This window comes from Lepisosteus oculatus, chromosome 4, assembly GCF_040954835.1.
Source record: "Lepisosteus oculatus isolate fLepOcu1 chromosome 4, fLepOcu1.hap2, whole genome shotgun sequence".
NCBI lineage: Eukaryota > Metazoa > Chordata > Actinopteri > Semionotiformes > Lepisosteidae > Lepisosteus > Lepisosteus oculatus.
Window position 1 is genome coordinate 34,815,785 of NC_090699.1, and position 27,608 is coordinate 34,843,392.

Sequence of the window (27,608 nt, forward strand, 5' to 3'; positions counted from 1 at the left end):
ACATAGGATTGAGGTTAATTTAAAAATAATCCATTATTAAAAGTTTCATTTCTTTCTGGAAACCAAAGTCACAATTAAGTCATGAGATCTGAGATACAAGTATACAGTATTGCAGAAAGATGTAATTAACGGAACAGAGTAGTAAAATCTGTATAATTTTCTAATGCAATGATTTACTTTCATTAAACATTGCTCTTTGAATCATTTAAAATATGATCTTAAAATATCCACAAAACTAATAATAAAATATCATATATATATGTTTATTAATTTAATTCTTTCATTTAATGTGTTGTGATAATGTAAATCCATCTTTCAGAAACCTGTGGCAAGAGGGGTTAAGGGTCATTGCTGGCGTAGGGCATAAGGCTGGACAGCATCTTGGACAGGGGATGACTGTACATTACACTTAAAGCATTCACAGACACAACGAACCCTGCCAGTCATGTGTGTTTGGCATGTGAGTGGAAACACGAGGACATATAAATACAGGGATAACAGGCATACTCAACACGGAATGTCATCCTATGGTAGCTTAGAAATGAACCCACACCCTCTGTGAGGCAGGTACACTTCTGTGTTTCTGATGCCCTATTGATGCTTTATAACAAATTTATTTTTATAACATTTAGCATTAGGCACAGCTGGCAGAGAAAACATTTTTCTGGGTAGTTCTCTCATTTTTAAGAGCATAAAATTGAAGTGACTCTCTATATTACTTATTGGAGGTGAGTCTAAAATTTGAATCTACAGTATGTTTTTATATTTGGATGAGCTGTGGTCTATGGTTATGGTCTATTTCATGTGGTTTGTTCAATTCTCTGCATATCACAATTGCTATGACAAGCACTGTACATATATAAATTCCGTGCATTAGATTCCTGTTCTATTTGTATCCCATTGTGTGTAATTCTGCTGACAGAGTGGACCACATACTGTACGTTATTTTCATATAGCAAAATAGGTTGGGTGATTTTGGACCAGATTCTTATAGTTAGATTTCTGAGTTACAGTTGATCATCTCCTTTTGATTTTTTTTGTGTCTTATATTATATATTGCCATCATTTGGCAATTTCCATAAAATCCGATGCAGCGTGTCTGATTTATGCATTTATAACTTCAAGGCTTGATTTCTGCAACTCTTTACTCAGTGAGGTCCTTAACTCTCTTCTCGGTAAGTTGCAATATGTCTACAGACCTGAAGCTTGATTTCAAACTCACACGAGACTTTGGGATCATATGATTCCTACACATGCTGTAAGTCTCTACATTGGTTGCCTGTTAAGTAATGTATTTAGTATAAGATCTTGTTACTGACATTTAAAGGTTTTTTAAGAAATCTCCTTCATACTGTACATCCTGAGCTCTTTCATGTTTAAACTCCCTAATCATAGGCTTCGTTCAGTTGAGGCTGGTCCTTTGCTTACTGTGCCTAGGACTAAACTCCAGACTTTTGGAGACCATTCTTTTCCTGTCATTGCTCCATTGTTATGGAATTCCCTTCCTCAGACTCTAAAGGAGACAAATTATCTGACTCTTTTCAAATCCAAACACAGAACTCACCTTTGTACTAGGACCTGTGTCTGATTGGCCTTCATTTTATCTACGTGATCCTGTATGTTCTTGTTTAAATTTTTCTTTTACATTTTATTGTAATTTTGGTCTTTTTCATTCACTATGTACAGCATCCTAAAAAAGCTTGAAAAAGGACTTAATAAAGTATTTTATTATTCTAATTTGTTTAATAATTTATTTATATATGTATGTATTTAATGGGATAGAAATATGTTAGCTTTGAGTATTTATAGAATGTGCTGATGATCCGGTCATCAGGCAGAGGTAGTTGTATCACAGGATATGCTTTAGCATGATGTTACTTAGGGTAAAGTGGTTTCTCGCCATCTGGCATTTTTTGAAAACCATGACATTTTTTTTCAGATTTTCTCCTCAGGCTGAGGTCTGATAGTATAGACCCAGCAATGACAGGCTCTCTTGCATCCCCTGCTCTGTAGATAACAGCAAGCCTAGGTCATCTGCAATGGGAAGTGTGTTGAACGTCGGGTCTGGCTCACCTTTATGCTGTCATTTTATTATTCCAGAACGAATACGTTGATATAATGAAGTTTTATATTTTACCCTCCATACTGCTCTGGAGAATTTTATTATATAAACTGTTGTATCAAATATAATATACTTTAAAAAACAAGCAGACATAAATGTTGCTTTTATTTATTTGATGATGTTGTTAACTAATGTGTACTCATGAGTAATAGACCTTAAGACACAGTGCTGGCTAAGGTAGGCTGGTATTTGTGTTTAGAATGTCTGAAAATAGCTTCACCAGGTTTCTGCTCACACAAATGTCTCGGTAATTGTTAGGGTCAAATTCTTCTATACTTTAGTAAATTGGGGATATAAGCCCTTGGGTCCAGATGTCAGGAAAGCATTACCTGGTAGACTAATTTAATCAGGTCCTCTTGCAGCTCAGAGCTGCTGTATTGGAGTTCTAATTCTGTTGTGGTCACAGACTTTTTTTGGGGGGTGTGGGGGAGGGGGGTTAGAGATTCTGTGTAAGATCTTGCTGTATGATTGTGGTGTCAAGTTGGTTTAATTTGTTTTTAAATGACTTTTCATACCTGAATTATTTTTGTTCTAATTTTAAAACTATGTATTTATTTTATAGTATTTAACCAAATAGTTTTGCCAAATAATTACCACGGCTTGTTCATAATGTTTTACAAGGCGCCTGACAGAGAGGAGAAATACAGAAGCTTATTAGTGCAATGGAGAAAAACAATTGCATTTAAACAAGAAAGTATTGCGTCTGCATTTATATGAAATAACATTGTGCCAAAAATGCGATAATTAATTTGTGAGCAATAATTAATTTGTGTACTATATTCATATCTTTTAATGTATATGCAATAACATTGTCCCAAACAAACTAGCTTTGGCATCAGAAGAATATGGTCACACTCCTCTTTGTTCTTGCATCCCCTGCTCTGTAGATAACAGCAAGCCTAGGTCATCTGCAATGGGAAGTGTGTTCCAAAGAACATGACATTTGATTTTATTTTATTTTGAAGGATAAAAAATAGAGAAAACATCCAATAACACTTTAAATTATCTGTTGAACAGTCATAATAAAATCTTAAATTAAATCTGCTAACCTCGCTATTCCAAGGCAATGCTTGATTTGTCCTTAATCAAATGTCTTTTGTTATCACGTGTTATAATGCTACTTGCATTACACTGAACTAATATGACAAATAATCAATAAAAAATTGTCTTTGGATACAATTACAGTAGGTTAAAGATAAGCTGTATTCTGAACATAAAATATGGACAATTAACCAAGAAACATTGAGCTGTTACATAAATGATAAAAGCCACAAAACTAGGGAGAATATACTAAATACACACAATGTATAATTATTCAGGTGGGTAGCTGCGTCAGCATGCGTAGGCTGCAAAGGAACAAGTAACAGGTTTATTCCATGCTGAAAAAAAGAAGAAAGAGAACACAACATTTTCTCACAACTGAAGAAGGCTCCACGGCTGAAACGTTGTGTTCTCTTTCTTCTTTTTTTCAGCATGGAATAAACCTATTACTTGTATAATTATTCAGTTTGCTTTTGACAAATATGCTTGATTGATTGAAGTAATGTCCTTCTGTTTTTCCTTTGAAAATGTCCAAGGCATTACATATCCACCAAAGCACAGTAGACTTAATAATAAAGAAATATAGAATATATGGCACAACTGTGAAACTGTGAAGAACGGGATATCTTCAAAGCAAAAGCATTAGCCATGGAGGCCACCAAGGCATGTGACTGCTCTGAAGCAATCACAGTCTATGTATGAGATGGGAGAACCTGGGCATATGACAACTGCCTAGGTGCTTTACAAATTTGGGCATCATAGGAGAGTGACAAAAAACACACATCAAATCTCGACTACAGTTTGCCAGAAGGCACGTGGGAGACTCTGAGACTAAGTGGAAGAATATTCTATGTTCTGACAAGACCAAAATTGACCTTTTTGGCTTTAATGGTAAGCATTATGTTTGGAGCAAGTATAATAGTGAACGTCATCCTGAGAACATCGTCTATACCGTGAAACATGGTGGTGGAAATATCATACTATGGAGATGCTTCACTGCATCAGGGCTTAGAGGACTTGTGAAGATAGAAGAGAAAAGGGATGCAGCAAATACAGAGAAATCCTGGACGAAAACCTTCTGGAGTCTGCAAGAAAAGTCTGACTTGTGCAAAGATTTATCTTTCAGTACAATAATGACCCAAAATATACAACCAAAGCCATACTGGAGTAGTTTAAAAAAATTAAATGTTCTGGAACGGCCCAGTCAAAGATTGCTTTTCAATAATTTTTCCATCTGACCTGAGGGAGTTTGAGCAATTTTACAAAGAAGAAAGGACAAGAATTGCAGTGTCCAAATGTGCAAAGCCGGTACAAACAGTAGTTTAGGTGGGTAGCTGCGTCAGCAGTTGGAGAAGGCTCCACGGCCGAAACGTTGTGTTTTCTTTCTTCTTTTTTTCAGCATGGAATAAGCCTATTACTTGTTCCTTGGTAAAAACTTATCCATGAAGACTCATGGCTGTAATTTCTACCAAACATGCCTCTACCGAATATTGATTCAATAAGGGGTGAATACTTATGCAATCTTATTTTCTGTTTTATATTTAGAATTAATTTAGAAGGACCTGTAGAATTTTGTTTTCATTTTGACATTATAGAGTGTTTTCTGTCATTCGGTGGCATATTCAGTGTGTATTAAGTAAAATATAAAAAGTCTAAGTGGTTTGAACTCTTTTGATAGCAACTGAACATTAAGAAGTTGTATATTATATTTGCATAAACATGAGATGGATGAGCCTAATTGCTTATACAGAATGAATGTCATGCCTTGCATGGAGGCATTGGGAAGCAGACAAAATGGAGAGTGAAGAATCTGGATATTCTGTAATGATGCAAATGGTATATGGTTATGCTATGTCCTGCTGAGACTTCACTAGGAAGTTGGTATTCATTTTTAGTCACTGCACAATTAAAACATAAATCAAACATGTTTTAAATATTGTGGAAGTGTGGCGAAAGTACGGTTTATGCACCTTAAAGAGAACCCCTGGTTCTCATTAAATCTCATAGGACTGGGTAAATTCTGCAACAGCAGAATGCAGATCTTAACTGAACAGACTTTAGTATTTTCTTAAAATTATCTATTTTTATATATTTCTGTTCTGCATGTAGTTTCTCAACTGTTTGCATAAAAACAATAACAAAACTTCTAAAGGAAAAGAATCAACACATTGTTCAGTATATTGCAGCATTCCCCCTTATTTCCCTTTGCAGAGATGGTAGCTGCAGCTCACTGACCTGTTGTCCATTGACAAAAGAACAAGGGGTCGATTTACACAATAAAGATACCTCTCATATAATTTAACTACTTTTTACCAACTGCTGGTAACGTTTTGGAGTGGTGGCAAGGAAATTAATGTCAATGCTCTCTAATATCATGGATATTTCCAAGACCCATTTTTATTTTGTTTGTATACAAAGAGGAACGTTAGATTAAACAGCTATTAAATATAAAATATTAAAAACAGTGGTACTTTTCCTCACAAAAGTAATATTTAAAATGAAATTTTTCATCAATTTGTGCAACTGAGATAATATTTATCTTTTTCTGTGATTATAAACCAAACAAAATAATTGCGATTAAAATATTTTTTAGACATTATGATAGTTGACATGAGGGTATCATACTCCCTTTTTTTCAAACTAATTAAAATGAATACCACTGAATTCTAAAACTTTTCAGGATGGACACATTTTCATATTCAAGGGGAAATATCATTACATGTCAATCAGAAAATGCAGACATAATTAAAAAATAACATGGGACAAAGCCAGGTACTATACAAAGGTCCCATCCAGCCATGGTGATTTAAACTTACTTTAATAAATTGTTTTGTTCAAATATATGTTGTTGATGAACCTTGCAAGTGCTCATGGGACATTGAGATAAAACAGTCATGTCCCAAAATAGCCACAGCAAGTGACTAAGTTAAAGAATGTGATGGAGACAAATTTAAGATGAAGCTGAAATACTGTTGGGTACCTTATTTTTTTAGCTACCAATACCAGCTATATGCTGTAAATAATATGTTTATATTAATAAATCAATATTAATAACATTTGGAAACTTTTTTATACCTTGGCTATTTTTTTCAGCTAAAAAAAAAATCTCTTAAGTTACACGATTCCATATACATATACTATATCATATTCAAAGAAATAGTAAAACAGATTAAATGAAGCTACCATTCCACGAACATCTAACACATCACCAGTGCCACCTATTGATCTTTTTTGGGCAGTAAAGCATACCGAAACACACTGCAGTAAACCACAGTTTGCTTACCGCTAACACGAGTTTTGACACACATTCTATGGCTGCATCTGTAAAACACATTTAGCAAAGAAGATGGAAGAAATAGAAAACATTTAATGACAGAAATATTTATGTTATTTATGTTATTATGTCTTTTATCCTGCCATCCTTAAATGAGCTATTGAGATTACAGCCAAATCACGTTCACACTCTACCTGAATTTATGTTATTAGAAAGAGAGGCTAGTATTTTGTTTTTTGCTGTTGCAGTACAATTTTAAGCTAATTAAAAAATAAAACACTTTACTGACACCTTAATTAAATTAAAAAATCAATATAAATATGAATGCTCTATAATACTAAACTATAATTAAAAATTGGACAAAACTTAAATGAATGGGAAAATATGTATTGGTTCATATAAAGTTAAAATGATAGTCTAAATTAATAAGATACTGTACTTAATATTGGAACAGGTGGGGATTGTCCATACTGTTTTCTGTAAAACAATGTTTGAATTTGTAATGAATTTGAGTAATTGAAAATAATATTTATACCCAATAAGGTTTGAATAGAACAAAAATTAATTTCATTAAGGAAAAATGAACTCTTCTGAGGATTGGATGACTTTGTACATTTTTTTTCACTTCACATAATTATTTTACTGAATATACATTTTAGGCAATATAATACGCAACATCGTGTATTTCGTAAACTAATTAGATGTAAAATGAAGTAATTGCAGCTTTAATTCTCATGAACATACAGTATGTGACATCCATAAAGTGATCAATTCTTAGATTATGCCACAGGATTTGTGATAAATGTTATTAAGTGTTATCTAACGTCATTAGAATGAGAGGTAAGTTCTAAATAATAATTGTTCTCATGTAAAATGGGATTTTTTTATTATTGTGCAATCTGACATCATTTGACAGTTGATCTGATTTCTAGGCTTGACACTGTACATCTTCACCTGTTTGATACAAACATCTTTGGGCAGTTTAAAAGTCTTAGATATAGTTTAAAGTATATTCCCAGGATAAACTTCACATTTTCTTTTTTACTAATCCTACAATGTTGTAAATTTAGGATATGTTTGATTCTGTTTAATGCCCAGTGTTGAATGCTGTCTCCTGTCATCATGTGCTTTTTTCTTTGTGCTATGCTTCAGAGCACTGGGGCACTGATACCGTATTAACTAGTTAGGCATCATGTTAAATGTAAAATGATCAAAATACACATTTCGAGATTTTGTTTTAAGACTTTTTCCAGTTCCTACAGTGATCTTTTACACAAATAAAATCTGTGACAAATCTAAGTTTTTTAAAAGATAAATTGTAGTTTTTTGGCTTTCCTCATATCCTCACATACAGGTAGAACATTTAATATAGAATAATCAACAAAGGCCAAAGATTATATAATGGTGATGCAAAATGTGAAGAAAAAAACTATTTTGAAATGGATATACACGGCTAATGTTATGTGAAAGAATTTGTTAAATGGTAATGTAATTTTTTGTCAGTAAAGCAGCACACAATACTGCAGCTGTTAAATGACTTTGGTTCATAAAATGGAGATAAGACTTTTTGTAACAACAGAATTCCTGCCATTCTTACTCCTTTCTTTTAGCTTCCATAAAAATGATTATATGTATGATTATATTATATGATAATAATCTCTGAAATATAAATTTTGAACATTTTGTACTTTGTTGTTTACTATACTATACAAAGGTTGGTTAATGCAATGAAACCTTATTGCCTTGATCATTTATCAGTTTTAGTTTGACTGCCTGTAGCTGAATTTAAAGTTAGGTCAAATCAGGAAAGCTGGGGCTGTTTTTATTGTACTTTTTGTGTAAATACCCATTCACATAAAAATCTGGAATTTTATCTAGAAGATGGTTCATCTATCACTTTCTAATTTTGTGAACATTAAAATGTAACATGCTTGGAAAACAATTTGATTTGATAATGCCTATGGGTTATTTTATGGTACATTACATACATAAATATCTCCATGTTATCTATATTCCGTTTCATTATTTACTTGTAAAGACAGCAAGACTGCCAATGTCTTGCAATTTCAATGTTAAGTATTACCAAAACCAAAATAATTATTTTTCTGTATTTGTATGCAATTCTTATCTCTTGGGAAAGGAATAATAAATAAATAAGTGTTATTATTGCATTCTGTCCCTGACTTGACATTTTTCCATCTACTAATTAAGTGTGAAAATGGTTATTCATTTTGCTAATACAAGGGATTTTTTAATTGATGCATTTTGCTGCAGCAGTGATTTTGTGCTTCTAGCAGTTGACTGAATAAGTGCAACTAATAATTGATTGCATGGTTGGAAGTTATTCTTTTGAACAATATGAAATATTTTGTTCTCATATTTTCAAAAGATAACATTTTCTGTATCAAACTCATCCAAATATCCTCTTTTTAGTTAGAAGGCATTATATATCTACACTAGCTGTTCCAAAAAAACAATGTATATTGATATTCATCTGACATAGTCATGCTTAATATATATACACATACTGTACAGTATATGTATAAGAAGGTACTGTAGTTTAGATATTCAGGATTACGTTATGTTTTGCTATGAAGTTACATAGTTGGGGATTCTTCATATAATGTGTATATATAATACACACTCCATATGATGTCATTTCTAGCAATATATTTGGAAAATCAGTAGATCCATGTAAGAACCAGTAAATATGTAACTGTAATAGCATGTTGCTAGTTTTTCAGTAATATTTTGGTAATTCTAGAAAATTATCAGTACAGCAATTAATCTGTGAAATAACTTGTGAAATAATTACCAGGTTGTAGGGTAATTTATAGACTGACTCTAATACAATGGAGCTCAGATACTAACTGAACCAGAATGGCAGATACTTATATGACCAAAACACACATACTGTATACAGTGCTGCAAAAAAAAAAAAAAACTTGATATCTAGTATTTAGTGGCATCATACTCTACAGTGAAATTATAAACTGTGTATTAATATTTTTGCTCTCTTTTATTTTGCTGTGTGACAGAACATGATACAATTTGAATGTACCAACTACTGTACATTGCACCTATAAACCACAGGATTGACATTGTAAGTTAAACAACCCAGACTGACATGGACAAAACTCCCTGTCTCTATGGCATAAAATATACAGTTGTTTCATTGCATCAAACAGTTTTATGTGCATAAACAGGCAGGGTACTACATTAGATATTTTGCTGTTCATTGACGGTAAAAGATGCCAGCTAAATCATTATTAGTGATTCCGAGACAGTTTTGGAGTGGATTTTCTTTTGCTTTCCACTCTCTTTATCACTCTACCCCCTACTATTCCCGGTACTTTATTTCTCCTTATAGTCAGCCTGTTGTTATTGTTAGACTTGTTGTGGGCTGTTTGTACATTTGGAGCCTAGTGTTTTAATGTTTTGTTTTTTGTCCCTTATGTTTTGGTCATAATTATATGATAATGCTAGAATGACTAATTTATTTAGTTTGTACCACTGCATAGTTTACACTTTGTAATTAGGCACATTGGGTCATTTTGATTGCTAACAGCAATGATGATAAAATATCTCGCAGTATGCCTTTCACCAACGGTTTATTTTTTTTCACTTTACATGCAGTACCTTGTAAAAATACTCATACCCTTCCTATAGTGTCCCATTTTGTTAAATTTTATAACATGTTTATGCATACACATATTTAAAATGAAGACAAAATGAAGTCTTTTTGGCTAAGTGTCTACCAACTTTGTACACAGGGTCACTGCAGTTTTTGCCCATTATTCTTCACAGATTTGTTCAAGCTCTATCAGGTTGCTTTGGGGATTATTTATGGACAGCAGTTTCACGTTTTCGAGATCTGAGTCAGGACTTTGTCGGGGCTGCTCAAAGACATTTCATTTTGGATTCTTAACTCACTCCAGTATAGCTCCTGCCTGGTGCTTTAGTGCATTCTCTTGCTGTAGTGCATTCTCTTGCTGAAAGGTGAATTATCATCACAGTTAAAGTACTTTAGCAGACTGAAGATGGTATTCCTTAAAGATTGTACTTTACTCCATCCATTTCCCCCTCAGTCTTGACAACCTTTTCAGTCCCTGCTAATGAGAACCAACTCTAAGACATAATGTTTCCACCACCAAGCTTGCCATTTGGAATGATATTGACTGGGCAATGCACCGTGCTGTTTGCACTAGATATCATATTTTGTATTTATACCAGAATGTAACAAACCCTATACAGGATTTAAGATGTTATTTTTCACTGTTGGCTTCCTTCTATTTACTCTCCCATAAAGGCCAGCTTTGACTCACGGCATTTTCTCTCATCTCAGCCATTGAACTATTTAGCTTTTTCAAAATTGCTGTTGGCCTCACAGTGGCATTCCTAACCAGTTTTTTTCTACGCCTGGCTGTGCAGCTTGGAGTAACAGCCAGATCTAAGCTCTGTATGGGTAGTACGATACAGCTTCCCCTTCTTAATGAATGTCCTTACAGTGCTCAAATGGATATCCAGTGTGGAAATTAGTGTGAGCCTTTCTAAAACTATCGCCCTAAGTTGTTTTGAAATCGTCATAGTCTTCATGGCTGAATCCTCGATTTAAATTCACATGTAACAGTAACATTATTTATTCTCAATTATTCAACTATAATTGGACACAGACAGAAGCCACTCAACTAATTGTGGGTTTTATTTAGGTAATTTTTCAACCTAAATATTTAGGTTAGCCATAGCAAAGAGTTTGAATACTAATAAAATAGTGATGTTCCATTTTGTCTTTAATATTATCTATTTACTTTTTTATTTTTTTGTGTGGGACAGTGGAATGACAAGTGAAGGGAAGACTTAAAAACTTTTCAGATTTAGAAAACTCAATATTCCTTAAAACAATTCACCAGAAAAAATATTTTTACTGTATATGTGCACGGTATAATCCATCAGCTTGCAAACATCCAAATTGAATATAAAGACTTTCACATTTAAAACACTAAATGTAAATGTTCACTAAAACACTAAATGTACATTCTGAATGTCAGAAGACACAACACAGTTGGAATATATTCTATAGACTGGAACCAACATATGCACAATACTTATGTATAGTAGTTTTGATTAACTAAATAAAATGAATGATAAGTTGGTTTTAAAACCAATTTAATAACATGTTATACGTTGCACCAATTATTTATGAATTGATTTAAACAACTTAAAATTTCATAACTGCTATCTAAAAAAGATTTAGCACTTTAATGAACTAATAATAGAATGTATTTTCATGTAGAAGATAACCATGTAGAAGATAACTAGGATACAGTATATGGAGCTGCTACAAACCATATAGTCAATAAATAAGCACATTTAGAAAAAAAGGAAAACTAGACAGAGCTCTGTAGCAATTTTGAAATGGAAAATCAGTAAATGCATAATGACTGGTATATGTATAGGAAACAGCTGGTCAATTTACACATTAATTAAAAGTAATTTTATAGCCTTACTGTATATTTTACAGATTTATTGCATGTATACAAAATAGTTTATTTACAATATGAATGGTGAGATCTCTGCTAAAAGTGAACACACTCAAGGCTGCAGGACCTGACAGCATACCCAGTTACATATTCAGAGCCTACGACAATCAACTGGCAGGTGTATTCACAAACATTTTCACTATGTTCCTGGCCCAAGCTGTAGTCCGCATCTGCTTCAAGACAACCACCATCATCCCAATACTGAAGAAAACCACAGTGACATGCCATACACACTGGCCTATCCCATCTGGATAAAAAAGAACACATAAGCAAGACTACAATTCATTGACTTCAGCTCAGCTTTTAACACTCTCATTCCAGAAAAACTAATCAAGAAACTCAGTGCACTGGGTCTTGACACCACCCTCTGCAACTGGATTCTGGACTTCCTGACATGCAGAACCCAGGCCGTCAGACTTGGAAACCACACCTCTGGCACACTAACTCTGAACACTGGGGTCCCCCAGGGTTGTGTTCTTAGTCCAATGCTCTACTCCCTCTACACCCACGACTGTAAGGCCAAACAACACCAACTTCATCATCAAGTTTGGCATCACCCTCAATGTCAGCAAAACCAAGGAGCTGATAGTTGATTTCAAATTCCTTGGTGTCTATCTCACCGAGGACCTCACATGATCTCTCAACTCCACTTGTCTGATTAAGAAAGTGCAACAGCTCCTGTACTTCCTAAAATGGTTAAAGAAGGCTAAGATACAGATGTACTACAGAAAGCATACTAACAGGTTGCATCACAGTGTGGTATGGCAACTGCAATATTGCTGACTGCAAAGCCCTACAGCCAATGTTCCCTCTAAGCTGTGAGCGTAAATGTACAGGTTACCTTATAGATTCAGCATTTTCCATATAAAACAGAAAATATCTTTAGATTAAATTCTTTGCTTTCTATTGGAATAAGGTTTAAGTCACCTTTTATAAGGTACATTATGAGCTAAACAATACATTCCTGTTTTTTTTTGCTATTATTTCAATACCTAGCTATGCTCAAGACGTATCATACTCCTTCTCTGTGAGGAAGCATGTTTACCAGTAGGGCACTGGTATCTATATGTATAGAGGTCTGTGTTCAACTGTAAATTCTGCCCACCCTCAGAACCAAACTAATACTACTATAGCACCAATTCCTTCATTATATGAGAAAATAAATTTGCTACAGTGTGTTTATTGCATAAGAGCTAATGTACAAATACTGTACATGTGAAGTTATTGGTATTTGGTATTTATGTTACCCTCTACACATTAAGAATCCACATGAGTACGATCTGATGTTAAGTTTCTGAAATAAAGTGCCAGGGAACAGCAGAATGTTGAAGTTATAGAAAGTACAGCATTCCCTTTCAATACTCAAATTTGATTTTCACAAATCAGAGTATCCATGCAAACCCTTCTGTATATCATTTTACCATTTAACTTTCTGTATACCATTTAATGTGATCCCCAAAAAGTATCTAGGAGCATCTGGGAGCTGTGATGAGTGCTAGTCACTGGTTGTTTTCACAAGAGGAGAATATCTGATTGGGGAAATAAGTGTTAATGTCATCAGTTAATAATAAAATAATAATAATACATTAAAATGGCTCCTACAGTAAGTGTAGTCGTAAGGGCTAGAGTGCAGTGTTACTAGTGTCATCATAAGCATGATCTACTTCTGCATCATCACATGTGTTTTTGTTTACTCTAATGTTATTCTTTTACTTTATTATACAGTAGGTGAAAAAAATGCTTGAGGGATTTTAATGTTAAATTGTGACTTCTGTTCCCCTCACCCTGTTTTTCCCATAAGGTCTATATTTTGCCAACCATAAATTAACTAGTCACTAAGAATGTATCCCTCACAGTTGGTAAGGGATTACTGTATACTGTACATATTTTATACTTTTACTGTTAGATGGCATGAAATGTACGTGAATGAACATTATTCACTTTGAAAAGTCAAAAAGGTTTAAAATAGCTCCTCAACCTGCAGTCTTTTCATTCTGCACCATTACAGTACTGTGATACAATAAGCTCCTTAATTGCTATATTGATCTTGCTAATTATCAATTTGAACAAAACTTCTGTAATGGAGTGAAGCTGAAGGGTGCAGGTCAAGTAGCCCTGCTTTTAAGACATAAAGAGCCAGCTCCATGAAGATTTTGGGAAGTTAAAGACACCAAACTCTTTGTTCATGGGTGAATACTGCACTTGAATTGAAAATCTGGACCACATCTAAACACAAATACACATTTTTATAGCCCTCATATTTACAAATAAATAACCCAAACACAGATCAACTTCCCTGTTTGGTTCAAACATTTAAACAGCTTCAATTACAAACAAATTTGTTCACAAGGCCTCAGATGTCATCCTAATAAAATTTGGAAGACACTGTATATGTTTTCATTAACTCTCAAATTTATAATTTTGTACATATTGCATTAAGCATAGAGTTTGGTTTTGAGTGCAAATAGGGTTTGTGTCTGAAATAGCAGTAATTTAATTAAAGTGAGTGTGGAATTGATCTAAGCCTAAAATTGTCCCACAAGTGTAGCCTCATCTAGGGCTGTTCAAAGGCCAATACTGAAACTACACTAAATCTACAACAATTTCCGGATAACACCAAAATTCCAAAATTTTCTTTTGGTTTATGTAGATTTACATAAAGCCTTTGTTTTTCTAGAGACTTGTTGCATTTATTCATTTTTCAGCTGTTTAAAAACAGTCCTTCCCTAAATATTAAATCTACTGTATATTAAAATACAACCAAAGAAGCCCTGATTGGCAACATAAAGAATATCATTATCATTGATAAGTTCATATAATCTTATATACTGTATTTATGTTAAATTGTTTACAAATACTGTACACCTATTAATTAAAAAGTAATGTCTCAGGTTAAAAACGTAAAGTTCTGATGAAGTACAGTATGTAAACCATTTTTATGAATTGTTTCAAAACATTTAGTCACTTCCAAAACTGTAAGTTAAATGCTAACTGAGCACAAGTTTAGTAATCATATCCCTCACTTTTCTATCAACCAGCCCTTTTTATTTTGACCTAGTTAAGCTGCAAATGGTTCTTGAATTATAGTGGATTGTAGTAGAGTTGCTTAGTTGATAACTGAAAACATACAAATGTAACAGTATGACAGTAAAAAAAAGTCAGTCCTGACCTTCCCACTCTTTCTACTCAATTAGATTGTTATATATAGACTTCAATTGAAACATATAATTTAAAACAAAGGTTTGGAATAGTATTATGGTGAAGTCTGATTTTTTTTGTAAATAGATAATGAATATTGTGTTGCTGCTGGAAAATATTTTTTGGTTATGAATAGCTAGTGTTTGGATAAATGCTTAACAGGGGCTGTTCTTCCAGGAAAGCATTTCAGAAAAAAAATGCTGCTGTTTTTCTTTTGTCAATTTTACTACTGAGTACTGTACAAAACCAATTATATAGATTAAAGTGCTTCATCAGAGCTGTTTGAAATAAGAGCTATGATTGAAAACTGCTAGTTTGACATGCATTGATTTATGTGTTTACTATAGATGTTCCCAGATGTACTCTATTCACTTTGCTTATACAGAGAAAGATTGTTGTGTTTTCATGTGACATCATTTTCATTAATGTAAGTCAAAACCATGAGTTTAGTGCAGGGTTGTCCAGTCCTGGTCCTGGAGAATCGGTATGCCTACAAGTTTTAATTCTAATTCAGCTGTTATGGAACTAAAACAGATCAAATCAGTTTCTGTCTGATTTGGATTAATCTCCAGATTCTCCCAGCCCTTCAGGTACTACTTGTAATTAGGACACAAAGAAAACCTCCAGATACATTCACTCTTCAGGACCAGGATTGGGCAGCACAGCTTAATTGAATGCACTTTGCTGGTATGCATGATGAGCAATAATTACTTTTCCTAAATAGGCATGTTTAAGGATTTTTAGTTGCAAAAATTATGAAAAAGGAAATTACAAACATTGGATATGTTGAAAACTGGCAGTGTTTGTTAAAAGCTTTGCTTGAAACCCCTGATTTATCCATTTTTAGCCCACGTATCCTAGTGAAGCCTGCAACTTCTAGAAATCAATAAGGTATAATACCAGCGATTTTAGAAGCATTGGTCTATCCACCCCAAATGATCTAATTTATAAAGACTTCTTTCCAAATTGGGAAATCATTAGAAGTTCATGGAGCTATTCTTCAGTTCAAGAAGCTTACCACTCCTTTGAGTATTAATTAATGGCTTACTCAAATCTTAATTTCAATATTCAAAGGTCTGGGAGAACCATGAGACAGTGCTATTTCTTTTTTCCCTTTGAGAAATTTGAAATATTAAGATCACAAGAAAGAAAGGTTGTTTTTGACCCTGCTTTGATTCTTCAAAACCTATTTTACCTTGACCGTCGTACATTGGAGTTAATCCAGTAAATATTTATTTGCAATATCAAAGAAATAATTTTTTTCTTTAAAAAAAATCTTATTTCACCACTTTCTTGTTCTGATTCCAGATATGATGCTAAGTAGATGCTTTCATCTGACTTTATATTATACATTTTTTCTCACTATTCAGTTTATATAAATATAATAACCCTTGTCCATGATTTAGTATTTTGTAATGTCCAGTATACAAGTTGAGAAATAAAGGACTGGAAAACGTGGACCAGTGAAGTAGAGGTATGGACGCTTCTTTCTCAATGTAAGAAATCTGCATTAAATAGCAGTGATAGGAATGTGTTCTATATTTAGCTACTTTTTTATCTGTATCTGTCACTTCTACAAATGTTAGCATTGAAATGCTCTTTTTCATTTATGGCTGAAGTAGCCCTTTTTGCCTCATTGAGTGATTATATTCGTATAAACTGCTGAACAGTGATATATGCTGGCAAAGGTGTCATTTTCCATTCAAATTGACATTCTGGAATTGAATTGTGATTGACATGAACAACAGCATGTTCATATGAAATATTTCTTATTTATTCAACCTCCATAATAACAGTACAGCCCAAACATGAATAAATATGAAAAGTCCCCACTCAATACAATTATGAACCCGTCTACAAGGGTTGACTTAACTCCCAAACTGAAATCAATGTCTCTCAAGTACACCTTTATAGAAGGCATGCTAAGATGCTGCTTAGAACAAGACTGACAAGCAGTGCTATAAGGCAACAAGAGAGAGAGAGACTGATGACAGCTGTTCAGATTTCCTTTACATACACCTGTTTCCTGCATGTACTGTAGTTTACACTGTGGTATTTTTATAAGTTAAGGCCTGTAATTAATTTACACAATTATCTATACTAATTCAAATGCCACTTCATGTACAGGTAGCCATAATGTCAGTAACTAGAAGAAAGGTTAATGAAAAAGCACAGTGTATCTTTAGGGTTTGTGCAAAATGCAGTAGAGTATTATAAAGTTTCTGAGTCTGATGCTAATTCAAGCTTGTCCAGGGAGTGCTTTTGAATGCCAGTCCTAATTAGAAAAGAAGCTTGCTAGGTCAAAAAAAAACTTCTAACAGTTCACTATGCTTACAATAATAAGGGACACAGTCAGTACCTTGCTGTGTGCATTAATGCATACTGTAAAAATACAGACTTGATATTGTTCTTTAAAATATGTTTCCAGCATCAGTGGATTTTAAATTATGATCACCGTCTTCTGGGTTCAACAACTGCTCTGCGTATTTCAGAGTGATTTGTTTTTTAGGAGTCACTTCCATTAATCATTACCAGAATACATTAAGCAAGTGTTGCGAAGGATACACTATTTTTCTGTTACTTGTTTTAAAGCAATAACTCAGTATGCTTATTTGTCCCAGATGGGAAAAGATGAGAAGAATCAACAAAATTTTCTATTTCATAATATTTTTCTGATGTTTATATATTGACTTACACTACATTTAGCATTAGGAATGCAAAGCATCCCTGAAGCCATTGATTATGTTTACAAGCATTTCATTTAAAAAGCGTAAGAAATGAATAATTTATTTAGTTTACTTAAATTGTTCACTCAATTCTAGTTTCTGGCATTTTTTGCACCAAGAACCTTTCTGGAAAGTCTATGCATCATGATAAGCTGTTGTTCCCTGTCCTATACTGTACATCCTTCTGTATATTAACAAAAAACACATTTGAAGATTAGTACAATAGCTGTTCAACACTTTCTTACCTTAAAACTGAATTTGAGCTCTCAAATGCCCTTGTATAACTATGTTTGGCAAATAAACTTTCTGATATTATCTTGCCAGTAGCTTTCAATTAAATAATTTATTTGAAAAACACAAGTACAGTATATGCCAGCCAAATATTTAAAATCCTACAATAGATCCAGACATAGCCAGTCATCAAGGCTATACCCTGTACCAAAATGAAAATTTCCAGTTGGAAGTTGAATACCCTGTAAAATATCAACAATATTGCAGGCAAACTCATCTTCTCTCATTTGTCCTTTTTAATTATTCACCAAAACTTCATGAAGCTACTTTGTATATGAGTACTATTAATTTTCACATGCCTTTTAGCCAATAGTTCTTCTAGCTGACACTACTGTAGTTTGTGCCAGTTGGAGGTTGGCTTTATTATTCATTCTGTCTTCCCATAGTATGACATATTGGTCCTTATTAAACATAAACCATCCATGTTCTAAAATTGAGATCCTTTTACAAACTCCTTTTTGTGGAAGCTGTATTTCACATACCTGTATATAAATGGACATAAAACCCAATTTGGAAAAATTATAAGTATAGTATGCAGGTAAACAAAAACATCCTTGTCAAGAGTGTTTTTGGCAACACTGCAGTGAAGTACAATACACATACTGTAGCTGGTAAGTTAACAAATGGAACTGTGAAAAAGACAGAAACACACTTCTTTCCTTTTGTAGATCTTAGCTGTAATAGTTGCCAGCAAGCATGATAAGTATTGGTCCACCAACAATGATCAGGAATTCCCTGAGTGGAATCACAAAGAAGTGTAATACATGTACATACAACTGGATGGACACATTTATTTTCTTTTAGCACGCAGAACTTAGCTTTAAGGTCAAATGCCCCCAAGCAGATCCAACCAAGTTAAAGCTTTATTCTTATATGAGTAACTGTAAAAATCAGCTTTTTATTATCAATCTCTGAACAATTGGGTCATTTTTAAACACAATTAAATAGATGCATTATTTATTGAATAATTTATCACTTAATTGTATCTATTATTATTGGCATTGTTAAAAATGTTTGTTTGGTTACCTAATATAACTAGTTTTTCATGTTACCTTGTAAAGGCTTGATCGTTGGCTTGTAACTTCTCAAGATTGTTTGGTGATTTGCACAGACCTTGGATCATTTTCAAGAGAATAATGGGGAGGGAGTGTTCACCATTTCTACAGCCCACAATTCTGTCTACAAATACATTAACAAGCTTTTCTAGTAAACTGTTTATGCAGTTCAGTCTTGGAAAAGTACTGTACATGTTATTGAAAAAAAATAAGCCATTCTTCCGGTCTGTTATATTTTTTTTTGCAAAAAGTCCATTTGAAACAGCCCTAATTTTTGCAATAGACTTTTCAAATAGTGCCAAAAAGATGTTCCTATATATTGACAATCTGACTTTGGAGCATGCTTCTTTTAAGTGCATTTATCACATTCGTTTTAGACCTTCACTGCAGGGATTTTTTCACCGTTGCTCTACATTGCTCGAACAACAATTTGCAGTCATTGGACTGATCAAACAGGAAAATAATACAGCACAGGGAATCAAGTGGCACTCACTGTTTTGCACAGCATGAATTAGAATTTATAAAACTAGAATCACATAAAAATGTTAATAGCATTTTGTTAAATTTCTGCGCCATAATATTGGGACCAAATTCATTGTTTTATAGTATTTCCATTTTTATCAATTTAACAATGTTGTGGAGATTTTTTCTTCGAAAAAGATTATCCTACATTCAGAATTATGCAGTTTCTGTTTTGAAAGATCGTTCTGCAAACTATTCATATGTGAGAGGGCTGTGAGATGGGATTACCATATCAATCAAGATATGCTGCCTTCGTATGGTCTAAAGTATATTGGTTTATATGATAACCTTTTAGAGATAAGCATAATCTATCCTAATACTACACATTTATTGTTAAAATGCACTTGGTGAGTATGGGCATCATATTTATGAAATAAGTTACATGATTAGATAACCTCTTAAGCCACCATATGTGTTCTTTTCAGTCGGCATCTTTTAATGTTTCCACTCTCCTCAAATCCTGTTGATGTCTCGTTAGTTCTTAGTGTTTGTTTTTTTTTTACCAAGTCAAGTGTAATGATGCAGTAATCTACAGTAGGTCCAATCCTTTAAAATACCTCGGCAAAGGATTTATTCTTCACTCACCCCATCCCCCTTTTCCCCCTCCAAAATTTCAACCTTCCTCTCAGTAGCAGCAAAAGGGTCAGTTAAAAGAAAGATTTCCCGAAGAAAAGAACGTCGGCTCCAGAAACATTAACCACATGGAGATTTTACCCTTTAGACAGTTAGTTCTATTCTGAGTTCTTTTCTTTGCTTCCCTTTTAATTTTCTTTTACTGTGGTATACTGTACATGATATATATATATACAGTATGTTGCACACAATAGCTTCAAAGACTCACTTAGAAATCTATTAAAATGTATCCATTTTACTGAAGGCTTTGTGATATCAGCCTAGCACAAACATTATTATTATTGTGTGATACTAGTTGGAAGAGGCTTTATTCTTTGAGCTGAGCTTCTTTTTTTAGTACCCAATCCTCCAAAATGAAACTGTCTCATCTGTAAATTCAAAAGATCCAGAATGTTTTAACTGCATTAGAGATGTACTGTGATGAATGACATCAAAAGATAAGAATACAGTGCTGTGTATAAGGAGAAGGCTACTTTAACATTGTATCTATAAATAGTTTAAGTAATTCTGGTAATGTCAAATAATTGATTGAACAATAAAAATATGTTTCAAATATGTCACTAAAAAGGAAAATGGAAGGATATATCAGTTACTCTTTATACGTGGGTATAATTTACTGAGCTTCAACTCCACATCCATCACTCTGAGGTGATGTTTCTTTAGTATATATATATAAATTTAGATTTTTAAAGTCTTTGCTGGAGGGAAACTACAGAAGAATACACAAACTGATTTAATGATTTGTGCTTTAAATGATACTGTACAGTACAGATGCTCTTCGGTCAAAAAATAACCAAAGTAAATAAGACCTATAAATGTATTATATAATGTAATATATTAAGCCATTTCATTAAATCATAAAATGTGGTATTGATTAAACTCTAATCTCATCTCCAGAACATAATCCTGTTTTTTATAGAGTCTGTTAAAAAGAGAAAAATGTATAAAGAATATAATGTGATTCATAAGTGATAAAATGCAGTTCTAAGGTTGTTTTTTTCATATTTTTGAATATTGCTCTAGTAGGCCATTAGTGTGACGTTCACATACTGATTGGGTGATGATCATTTAAATAAGACAATGTCAGTCCAGCTAGCATTGTGTGTTAGTGGGATAGCCAAAGAGAACTTCAGATTTTGTATTTTCACTGGCATTCCTAATGTCACGAGAAGTTTATCAGAACCAAAAGCAAAGGGTTGATGCTTTAGGGGATTTAGGGAAGAAATATCAACTTTTTTTGCCACAGATGTCATTTGCCACTTTTAACAAAAAAAAAAGATAATCCATTGGCTCTTATTTAATCAAGCTACTGTACTGTATTTTAAGTGCAAATTCACAGGACCTCATTCAGTTTTCCATTTCATTTCTCTTTCACTCTGAATAGAGAAGACAGTTTTACAAGATGGTAGAACTAGTTGTGAATTATTAAAGGCACATTTCTGTATTTAAGACATACTGTATACTATATACCTTATGTGTCTGTTTATATAAAATACAGAATCTGTGCAGATGCACACATGTAAAAGTTAGTGTTCAGTCACCAACAGTAATGAAATGCAAGCACTTGGATTTTTTTTTAACCTCTAGAAAATTACTTATCATCAAAAGAGGTTGTTATCCTCGTTGAAAAAAATTCATTATACATTCATGAGGAGCAAACTGCTGCATCAGCACTTCTAACAAGAGATATTAGATGGAAAGCTGAATATGTCAACTTAATAGTATTTTACCTTGATGCTTTTTCAAGTTTGTGTTTTATAGTCAAAGCAGTATTAATCTGTAGAGCGGTAAATTATCTGATCAATCTTTGTGGCTTTTTAAATGTTGTATGACAAACCTTACAGTATGCTGTGCCATATAGAACTTAATAATGTTAGAATTAAATCATAGGGATGTGGAAAGGATGATTTAAAAAGTTAAAAATCAGCAGTGTGATCAGATATTTTAAAAATCAGTACAATGTGCATTGTATTATCCACTAAAACCAGTGTTAGGCTGACATGGATGGATTCTTTAATGAGTTGATTATGGCTTACACAAGTGACTGGCATTACCAATGCATGTTGCAGACACACTAAGCTGGACAGAAGACATAATATTTCTTGTAAATAAATCTTGTAAACCAGAATTAAAAACTACAGTATTTTCCACTTAAAAAAAATCAGTTTTATAATAAAGGCTCATACCTCGCATTCCCTGGAGCCTGTTTTGCTAAATGTGCAGGGTCCTGTTCCATTCAGCAGCATCTCACTGGTTTCAGTATTCGTAGGCTTATAATCAACATAGTATTCCTGTGTAGTGGGAGTCATTTGCTTTAGTGACTGCCTTTTCTTTTTTCTGCGCCTTCTCATCAGAGACTTCTGTTGCAGTTGCTTCATGCTAGCAGGATAACGCTTCCAAGAGACATAAATCACTAACAGAATCACAAGTACAGAAAGGAAGAGTGCTACACTCCCTGCAATGATTTTGTGAAAGGAGATGTGCTCTGTGTCATGGTCAGCATCAGTGCTTGATTCTGGTATGCTTGGGGTAGGCAGAAAAGGAATCTCATGTTTGGTCTCCTGTTTTGGCCTGCTGGGGGTAGGCTTCAAAGAAGGATTGACTGGAACTCTTGTATCCAATTTCTCAAAGGTACTTTTGCTGCATATGCTGTAATTTTTCACTGCCTCCATCACATTCACCCCCTGCAGTTCCTTTGGACTGGCACAGATAATGGTATTCTCCCTCCACCCTCGAAAACTTTTCAACCAGTTTACAAGGGAACAGATGTTTTGGCTACATTCCCATATATTCCCCGTCAGACTTATGGTACTAAGAGAAATCCAGGAATCCACAATTTCCTGTCCAATAAATGTGAGCTTGTTAGAATCCAGATTGAGGGTTTGCAAATTGGGAACACATTGGAAAACACTTGGTCCACTAAATGCTTCAATCTCATTGCCAGACAAGTCAAGCTTTTGTAAAGAGCTCCAAGTCCAGGACATAGTTTGACCAATGACACTGATCTTATTCCACTGAAGGTAGAGAAATTGCAGACTTACAAGACGTGGAAATAGAGCTAGGTTAAGCTTTCCAAACTGATTATGTTCCAGATGTAGTTCCTTTAGACGAATTAAGCCAGCAAAAACATTCCTTGCCAAACTTCGTATGCGGTTATAACCCATGTCCAAGAATTCCAGGTTGCGACAGTCCTGGAATATCCGAACTGGGATATTTCGGAGATTATTGGATCGCAGGTGCAAGCTCTGTAGTTTCCTTAAGCCTCTGAATTGTTCTGTGCCAAGTGAAGATAACTGATTATAGGAGATATCCAAGTTACGTAGGTTAGTCACTGGTCGGAATGTGTTATTTAGCAACTGTTTGATTTTATTGGAGCTCAGTATCAGCTCTTTCAATCTTCGTATGCCATTGAAAGCATTTTCATCTATATTGCTGATGTGATTATGATCCAGATACAACCAAGTAAGCTGGTTCAGTCCTTTGAACTGATTGTATTTGAGGCTTTGCAGGCTGTTGTAACGTAGTGAGAGACCCAAGCAGCCTCCTGAAATCCCTTGGGGAATTTCTAGCAGTTTTTGTGATTCACAGTAGATCATTTTGCCTTCACACCTACAGCCCTTAGGGCATCCACGTTCAGCTGAGGAAAGCATTGTCAGTAGTACAGTAGGAGCTATCACTAGTACTGCAGCTGATCTGCTTAGTAGCCTGATAGCACTGAAACCTACAATACAGAAAATAAAAATGTCATCTCAATGCATTATCAGTTTACAAAGGTTTTTCATCTTTCCATTACAATTATCTCTTGAAATTAGTATTAAACAAACAGTCAAACAGAAGATGTGTACATATAATTAAGTACAATTGTAAATCTTGTTAGTAGAATATTTGTTAATTTGTAGCAATAATTTAAAACCACATGAAATTGTTTATTCTCTGTAGGACCTATTATGGTGCTTTCATTTAGTAAAATTCTAATTACTCAAATGTATTCAATTAATTAAAAAAGTATTTTTTAAAATTAATTTTAACATAACAGTGTTTATAGAGTGTATTGTTTTTGTTTTATGAATACTAAACAGAATTTAGTATTTATTACATCACCTTAATTATTATATTTTAAAAATGATTAGGATTCATGTACTACCAATAGAAAGTACATGGCTATAAAATCCACATTTAAAATCCACAATTTTTGTTGGCATTTTTACATTAATTTTATTTAAAGCTGAGAAGATAGTATGTAATTGTACTCACCCATCCTTTGACTTCTGTAGAATTTGTTCCTAGCTTTTTTGTTCTTTGTTCACTGTGCCACAAGTATGATAGTGTCAGTGGCACTGCTGAAAGTCAATGTACACTGACACCCAGATATAAGAACTGCAACCTAAAGGATGCAGACAATTTTTGGAACATTACTCCCCCTTGTCAGGCAAACTTGAAAACAAAAGCAGAAAAAAAGCAGCACTTGCAAAGGGTTAAACTTCAACTAGGTAATTTGCACTTCGTGGACATTGCAGTATCTCATTTTTATATTTAGGAAACAGCAGTACCAGCAGTAGGGGTAACGACAGAACATGTTCTCTCCCCAGCATTTCTAAACAACTTTCCTTAGCCAGCATTCAGTTCTCTTTGTTTGTGCCCAGTACCCCACTGCACAGAAGTTCCCATAGTAGCATCTGATTTTCTGAGGAAGCAGAGAAATGTGTACACAAAAGCAGATCCGCAGCAGTGAATGGGAAACGATGCTCACTCCAGCACTCTCTCTCATTCTGATAGCTTGCTAGACTGTTGCTCTGGTTTCAGTGGAATGCAATCTTGAGTCAAGCTGCCCCCAGTGGTGAAGGATAATACAAGCATGTTCACAGAACTCATCCTGTCCTTTTCTTTATCTTGCTAATGAACATGATTTCTGCTGGGATATATGAAAGATTAATCTGGGAGGCTAAATACAACTTTCAGAATATGAACTAGTTTCATTGTTTTTTCATGGAAAGTAACCAATTACACAGGGATGTGCTACATACACCATCAGGTATGTTAAGAAAACATGCTTAAAAAATGAGATTGTGTGTTTAATCATTTGATTAGCAGAGGTAATTCCAATGATTCTGTCTACTTAGATTCACTTTAAATGTAAATAACATATCCCTAAAGTGTGAATATGAAACAATAGTATGATTTCAGTATGTTTATGTTTTTGTAATTTTTGTTTCAAATTTGTAATAAAATAGGATTTTCATATAGTTTCAGATCATATTAGAACAAATAAAGCATGTAATTAAAACTGAACTGATGAAGACATTTTAAACACAGAACAATTCTTCTCTTTACCCTTTTGCATGGAATTAACCTTTACTTGTTTCCTTGCCTGAACCCTGCTGACAAATTCCCCCTTCAACCTGTAGTTATACTGTATAGCTTGCAATCAACTGTGATTGAATGCCAAACATAGTAAACATTTTAAAGTTTTTTTTTTGAAGTCATGAACAAAATGGCCAGTATGAAATGTGTTTTAAATACTTGAAATCATGTTTATATATTGGATATATCTGCTGCTTCAGAAAAGCAAGAGTGACAAAGTTAACAAGTTTGTTGGGGAGTTTTATGACTTTAGGATTAGAAATTAAAGAATGTAAATTAAAACACAAGGCCAGGCTACCACAGAAGGATATATATATAGTTTAGCTGTTCCATTTTGTTCTTATCACTGTATCATTAAAGCTGTAAAGTATCATCTTTGTCACAACCATTGATTTTAATATGGCAACTCTGTCGTACAGTACATGTATAGTAAGTCAAAGACATACTTTCAGTGCATTTCCATTGAATTAACTCTGGGAGAAAACATTAATTAATGTCCGTCATGTGGAAATGAACAGTGTACTGTGTCTGACTCCTGAGACGTTTATTGCAATATAAAATAGTTTATCTCATAGAATGTGACCTTAGTTTGTAATTGGATACTTAAACAGGACACCTATAATGGTTTTCTATTTTTTTGGGACATTCTCTCATAACGTGTCCTAATTTGCTCTAAATAAAAACAATTTTCAATTAAGCCTCATGAACTTTTATGTTCACTCACCTGACATTTTTATACCTTGTGTTAAAAGAGAATATGCACATACGGTACATCATTTGGACTCATATGGACTCCTCATACCTGTACATTACATAAATACGAATATATACAGTACATACTGTGCAGTACTTTGAAAAAACAACAACAAATGAGAGCAGTTTTGTGATGTCCTACCAACCAAAATTAATTTTCGTTCATTTAGATTTATTTATCTCATTTGTGCATATTTTTATCCTTAAGATGATTAAACATGTTGTGTAATGCACTCTTTCCGATGTGCTAGCTTTCTGAATATTTCTCAACATGTGAAATGCAGTGAAATCTACTCACCACAGACATAGAAGACATCAGCCTTCTGAAGTAAGAACAAAGTATTCCCAAAGCTACATAGAGCACTTTAAATTTAATAGTGGCAGTCGGTATATTTATGCTGTTTAGTTATTTGACAACAAGGCGGCTGGCATGGACAAGCTGAGCTCTTTAAATTCAAGCCTTAAATGATGCCATAAATAAATCACTTTTCCATTGCTTATTCCTGGTCTCCGATTTAGAAGCAGACCAGAAATGACAGACACTCATGGGAGACAAAATATATTTTTTTTATGTTATGCTTTTCTATGATCAAGTGATCTATATTTCATGCTTTGATTCTTAAACTAATGTTTAACCCTTAAGTTACTGACATATGTTTCCATGTTGTATCCAAAGAATATATGTACAGTCAACATGTTTTACATGGGTTATACTGTATATGTTTAAAAAAGAAATGCAGGCAATCAAATAACTGCTGAAAAGAAGGAGCCAAACATGAAAATACCATCACTAATTCTAGTAAAATATTATTAAAAGTACATGAGAATTTTAAAAGAAATATGAATCTATGAAGTATGGGTATGAAATATGAAGTATGGGTAGCACTCCGTAATATGGTTGAGAACATAATGAGTTGCAAAGCATGACTAAGAATTGTGAAGTATGATCCTAATCAAGGAGTTTGATCATGATCATAAGAGTGTGCAGTATCACATCATCTTTTTTCCATTTTACCCAGTGACCTCTAGGAAGGTTTAATAGGGATAAAACTCAACTTTGAAAAGCATGGATGATATTCTCAAATGAGCTAC

At 33.7% G+C, this 27,608-nt stretch overlaps 2 protein-coding genes across 2 annotated transcripts in view; one reads left to right on the forward strand and one right to left on the reverse strand.

Annotated features, from left to right (window-relative positions):
* LOC102695265 (leucine-rich repeat transmembrane neuronal protein 3) overlaps positions 1–25,177 on the reverse strand; it is a 100,781-nt gene extending 75,604 nt beyond the window's left edge. Inside the window, exons 1-2 of the mRNA XM_015347588.2 lie at positions 24,657–25,177; positions 22,589–24,123 (exon numbers count right to left, since the gene is read on the reverse strand). Coding sequence (XP_015203074.2) covers positions 22,589–24,123; positions 24,657–24,660 — 1,539 coding nt within the window. The 5' untranslated portion in view covers positions 24,661–25,177. The remainder of the gene's footprint in view (positions 1–22,588; positions 24,124–24,656) is intronic.
* The window catches only part of LOC102699018 (catenin alpha-3), a 545,540-nt gene that overhangs the window by 266,152 nt on the left and 251,780 nt on the right, over positions 1–27,608 (forward strand). The gene's annotated exons all lie outside the window — the stretch shown is intronic.